Source organism: Pezoporus flaviventris, unplaced genomic scaffold, assembly GCF_033815535.1.
Source record: "Pezoporus flaviventris isolate CSIRO_AGI_PZ_B2104156 unplaced genomic scaffold, CSIRO_AGI_Pfla_v1 ptg000031l, whole genome shotgun sequence".
NCBI classification, from domain to species: Eukaryota; Metazoa; Chordata; class Aves; order Psittaciformes; family Psittacidae; genus Pezoporus; species Pezoporus flaviventris.
Window position 1 is genome coordinate 22,800,845 of NW_026892579.1, and position 6,000 is coordinate 22,806,844.

The following is a 6,000-nucleotide window of genomic DNA, read 5'->3' on the forward strand; positions in this document are numbered from 1 at the left end:
AAAAATATTACAGTAGTAGCTATTTAGGAAAAACTACCAAATAATAAATGCCTCCATAATGAAAACCAGAATAGTGCACACAGATGCTTTCGAATGGAGATAGATGAGGACAAACCTGGGCTCCTAGAATCCTAAATCTTGAAATTAAAAAAAAGGTGATTATGCGGAAGAGGACTTGGACACAGGCTATTATTTAAGAATGTGCTACCAAGCATATTACAACATGTGTTTTAGAGCATTAACAGATAAGTTAATTTTTAGCATTTTTCTACATGTCTTAAGAAGTAGCCTAGCTTACTCAAAAGTCAGATAGGCACATATAAAAAGTAAGACAATAAGAAAATATTTTCACTTTGAGAAATAGTTCTCAGCAAGTAGATTTTGGTCCTAAAATATAATCTGTCATTGAAGTTAATAAGGTTTCTTAGTCTTAAAACTATTGGAAAGGACATCTGAACAAAGGTCTCAAAAGACACATAGGCAGTGTTGGAAAGAAATTCTGAATGGGTTAGAGACTGGGAGACATAAGCAAACATAGAAAATTCACAAATTTCTCACTTTGCAATCAAAAAATACTCTAAAGAAAAACAGACGAAAGGAACAGAACACATCAACATTTACGGGACTGACACAAACCAAAGAATAATTCAACATCATAGAGCAGGAGTTTAGATTATGATAAAGGCACAGAATAAGTGAATGATACCTGAAATATCCCTTCCCCTCATTTTCAAGCTAATACTCATCTCCACTAGGCCATAAACAAAGCAGCAGACTGCTTCAGGAACAGTTACAACAATTAATAATTAAATTTCACTGTTAAGAGAAAAATGAAGAGTCACAGAAGACAGAAAATCCTCAAGTGTTCTACCTGAATATAAACGCCTCTCTGCCCTCCTAACTTGTATTACTCCTGTCAGTGATTTCTCAATATGATCAAAAGAGGGGGAGGGGAAGGAAGAAAAAGGCAGGAAAGGCTGATGACTTCAAATGGCAGCTCTGTGTCTATACACTAAGATAAAAATTCTGCGTGTTTCTGTACCACTCCAGAATCTCAGCTACCTTTAAGAAAATACACAAGCCTACAACCCTTACTTTGTGAAGACAATTCTTTACATGTGAGCTGAATGAAAAACAAAGTCTTCTAAAGTCCTCTGACAGACAACTGTGAAGTTTCTGTTGCTGCTGTTAATAGGAAGTCCACATAGTTTTCTCTACGGTTATTAGGAAACTTGTAGCCAAGAAAATGGGATGAAAATTGAGCAAATTCCTGTCATGACTAAACTGAAATCTCTCAGCAGCTCTGAAGGTAGGGATTGGCAACATTCCTTAGGAAAGAGATCCTCAGAAAGAAAATTCAATACTGGTTCTCAGTATCACTACTGTAACCACCAGGAGACTGAAGAGGAAAAAAAAAAAAAAAAAAGGCAGGAAGGAACAAAATGTTTCTCCTTTCATCAGGAAAATAGATGCATATAGGAATACTTTAAAGTTTGCCTATTATCAACTGCACAAACATGGGGAAGCTTTAAATGAAAGGCTGGAAAAGAGAAAATTACAACTGCATTGCAACTCAGCAATATCCAAGGAGGCAGAATATAACACAAGTTCTTACAATTATTCTCCAGCGGGAATGATTAGGAGTCGTCTCCATTCCCACATGCTAAATATCCCCCTATTTTAAATCCAAAAAGATTTGCCTGTCACTGTTTCTTATTTTAGGTGTGACTATCAGTTGAAAAACACAGGAATTCCTTCAAGTGGGAATCACTAAAGTTCTACTCCTCCAAGTCAGGAAAGAATTTGCATGCCACAGGGCTATTTGTTACTGTGAATTTCTGCATATTCTGCCTATAACTTAGAAACCTTACTTTAGGAAAGTAAATTCAGAAAAGTTTTACTAATTCCATGTGTAAACTAGCTTAAATAACAAAAATAAGGCACTTTCCACACTTCTAAAGTCTAACAGTCCTGACATTTCATGAAAAGTAAACACACAGACCATGTATATGGCTGTATACAACATAACGACTACTAGCACTGCTCCAGAATGGTAACAAATGCAGCTTCAAAAAAAGAAAAAAAAAAAAAAAGTCAAACGTTATAGTTCTAAGAATCTTTTTCATATTTTCCATTGAACAGTCTATACAACACAGATAAATAATGATGATACATTAGATATGCAAAACTGGACAAAGAAAAACATGTACCAGTATGAATCACTGTATTCAACAACAGCATTACCAGAAAGGCAACAGATAAATCACTCATGGAACACCCTTCCAGAAAGACCGTTTCGTTTTTACTGGAGAAGAAAATAATAAAAATATTAAAAAGAAGCAACTTTAACAGCAGAACAACAGCCACATTTCTTCATAGTAACGTCTGTTACACTAAATGAGCATCTTACTAGACATGTGGAATCAAAAAAAAAATTCTGAACAACCATCACACTTAAAAGCAATTTATTTAATTTACCTGCATGTTTAAGTCTGACTGATACTCAGCATAAGCATGATAGAATCAGAAGTTTCTGTGTACACATATGTATACACACATACACATATAGGTACATATTTCAACAGCACTGTTTCCATTAGACTGAGTTTAATCAGTGATGGATTTAACATCTATTTGGCACATAATCAGTTTTATGCTTTAACACCAGGGATGGACAGAAGAGTCCCCCCCCTTCCTCTTTACCAGCCTTTAATATAACACTTCCAAAAACATCAAGTAAACAATTTTTGATTGTTGCTTACATAGACTTCAACAGAGTTAATGAAATATACACAGACCACTTATAGATGTAACTATAGGTTCATGGACTAATCATCATCTTGCAATAGAAGTTGCCATATTTCCTACTCTATACACTTTTATCCCTGCTTTTGTCCACGTTACACTTGTTTCACAATTCTGGCACTCTTGCGCTTGTCTCACCTTTGGATAATGGTGGTTCTACCATCGTTAGGTGCATCTAATGTGCTCTCAGCTCCAGATTACAGATTGCCAAAAAACCCTATATATACATATTCTGTGACTTTACATTTTCCTATAAAGTCAACATCCCTAATAAGCACATCTCATCCCTCTCAAATAACATCAGAAAGCCTTCTTTTTCCTTTGTTTCAAATCAGTACAAAGTTTACCAGCTCTTACTAGATCTGGTATAGTACTATCATCCCATTTGGACTCGGGCCATCCTCAGAATTTTTTTGTCACCATCCACATTAGTTTTGCTTCACACATGCATGCGCACTCACACGCTATCACATCATCAGTCCTAAAATTAACACGCCCCCAAATACTGAGGAAACACAAAACCAGCTGATAACTCAATTCACCAGCCGTGGAATATCAAAGCTTCTAATGGGTACACTACCCAGTGTTGTATTGGTCCTGCTCTTGGAAAGACATCTCCTAAGTAGAAAACATGTGGGTGATGTGTATGAAATCTGTCTTTTCTTAGCCACCTGTCCAGCCAGCAAATAGCCAAGGTGTACAAAAGAAGACAGTGACTAGTCATCATCACCTTGACACTTTTAGTTGTCTGAGCAAAGCTCACTGTATTCTGTGGAGAGAGTTCAGGAAAAAACAGAGTGTCTGCATTTCACCACTTTAAAGCTAATAGGGAAGTAACATAATAGCCATTATTAAGCAGAAAGAGTTTCTGAACATCAGAATTTCAGATTAATTACTCAAAACAACAAGCAGTATTTTTGTTCATACAGTACCTCTATTCCAGAACATCTAGTAATAAAAAACAAAGCCCAACATACTGCAGCAAGAGACAATCTGCAAGAGGTGTGTGCTCTGCGTAATAAAGGTACTGCAAAATCTCCAATGCTAAACTTATCCCCGACTTGAAAAACTCTGCTTATGAGGAATAATGTATTTCATTAACATGTATTTTTCTTTGTTATCATCATGGTACTTTAGCAGAATTTAACAGACTATGGCCTATGCCATCAGGATATGCGCTTATAGCAATGTAAGATTACAATAGCAGATTTATTTTTTTTCTTATTGGTGAAACTGAAGTCTCAACAGTTAGAGGCATTCGAATTTCAGGAGACTTTCTGCATTATAATTAATAGCTTTATAGCGACAAAAAACAAGCAAACAAACAAACCAACCACCTAACCCATACATCAAAAAAATTACTCAAGGCTTTATACACGCTAAAGGTTTCTTTCACTTGCTATGGACAGATTCATCATCAGCCTCGTATGGTAAATGTAAGGATGATACCCCTCCCAAAATTAACCTCACTCCCAAACATTTAAAATAGTATTTTAGAAGCACACGAGCCTCATTATATGGTAGAGTGAAAGGGTACGGGCTAGGCCGGGGCCTGAGACCAAGCTAAAGGCAAGGCAGTGCAGCGGGGAGGCGGCACAGCAATCCTGGCCTCCCCTCCTCACCTAGAGCTACCCTTGCTCGGCCGCCCACCAGCCCACCGACCCGCCGACAGAAGATCCCTCCCGCTGCAAAACCGGCCCTGCTGCACCAAGCTCTGGCTACTCTCAGACCTCTGCCCCTACAAAGAAACCACTGCACTTCCAAAGCCTCGGTACATTAAAAGAAATAAAAGAAAAGGAATAAGGCATAGACTCGCCCTCACTAACCCCTCCCTCAAAAGTAGGTCTCTTTTCACCAAATCAAACCACCCCTTAACGGCACCCACCCTTCCCCCACTACGAAGCCACCTCTCATTGTCGTCGTCCCCCGAAGGGGACCCATTCCTCCCCCTCTACCCCTCAGATGCACACACGCACGCCTCTCCCATTCCCCGGTCTGTACTGTGCCCCTTACTGGTTGCCAGAAGGGAAATGCAGCCCGTGGGCCGCATTCCCCCCCTTCTCAGCCATATACTCACCTTCCAGAAACAAGCTGTCTCTGCAGCCGCCGCCACTGCTGCCACCGGCCATCTTCCTGCTGCCGAGCCTCGCTCCCTCACTCACTCCATCGCCCAGAGAGACGGCGGGGCCTGGCCCTTCCCCCGGCCTGCGCGCTCCGCCGCCCACCCCCACTGCGGAAGGCTGGGTGACCCGCAGCGGCGGCGGCGCCTCCGAGGCCCGGCCCTCTCTTGCTCCGAGTCCGCGCGCACGGCGGCCCGGGCCGCGCTGCTTTCCGGGCCCCGTGCAGGAGGAAGCAGAGGAAGCGCACCCGCTCCTCCCTCACCGAGCCCGCCACCAGCAGTCCCCCGAGCGGTTGCCGGCTGGGTCTGGCCCAGCAGCCGCTGATGGCGCCCGGCGGGGGAGGCGGGCCTGGCTGGCTCTCCGCCGGCGGTACCTCAGAGCACACGGGGAGGATAAGGGAATGGTGCGCGTCGAGCTGCCGCCACTCTCCTCCATGAACGGCGCGGCGGGACCTCACCGGCACACCCCTGCCGGGACCCCTGGCTCGCCCGGCCCGGCACCCGCGCTTCGCCGGCGGCCCCTAGACGATAAAATGGCCGCAGTAAGGCTGCGCCCTGTAATGCCTCGGGCTCTCCCGCTCCCCCCTTGATCAGCTCGGAGGCGGCAGCTTTTGGGAGGTGAGGAGGTGGATCGGTTTGAGTAAAATGAATGGACTTTCAGGAGCCTGGAAGCCCATGGCGCAGCTCTGGAGCCCGCTCGCCTGTCACCGTGCTCACGCTTGGGTTAGAGGCCACGCAGGTCTTAACGAGTTCTTACAAATCATGAAGGCTGTGGCCTAATCAAGGCGTATTTAAATGCAAAACTGGATTCTGCAAAACGAACAGCGTTGCCAAGCCAACTATACAGAAATTGCAAGTCATGCTCTCAGGTGTATTTGAATTTAAAAGCATGTGAGGTTTTACATTTTAAAAAGACTTCTTGTGAAGCCAAAGTATGAAAAATACGTTCCTTTAAAATCTGGGAGGTAAACTGTGACAGTCTTGAAGTAGGGAAAAGTAGATCCTCCTTTCTTGAATGGGTTCCTTCATCTGGAATTCTCCTGACCTGATTTTTACTGTAGAACTGGGGAATTTTT

The 6,000-nt window shown here is 42.7% G+C and overlaps 1 protein-coding gene across 6 annotated transcripts in view; it reads right to left on the bottom strand.

Annotated features, from left to right (window-relative positions):
* The window catches only part of SENP6 (SUMO specific peptidase 6), a 76,758-nt gene extending 71,350 nt beyond the window's left edge, over positions 1–5,408 (bottom strand). For 4 of the 6 annotated variants that reach the window (XM_061460448.1, XM_061460449.1, XM_061460446.1 and 1 more), the window contains exon 1: positions 4,883–5,407. Coding sequence is in view for 1 of the 6 variants with exons in the window: in XM_061460452.1 (XP_061316436.1) it covers positions 4,883–4,934 (52 nt within the window). In the remaining 5 variants the exon portion in view is untranslated. Of the gene's footprint in view, positions 1–4,882 lie in introns of all 6 variants that reach the window. The other 2 variants (XM_061460451.1, XM_061460450.1) reach the window with 2 other exon arrangements.
* Between the last annotated feature and the right edge of the window lie 592 nt (positions 5,409–6,000).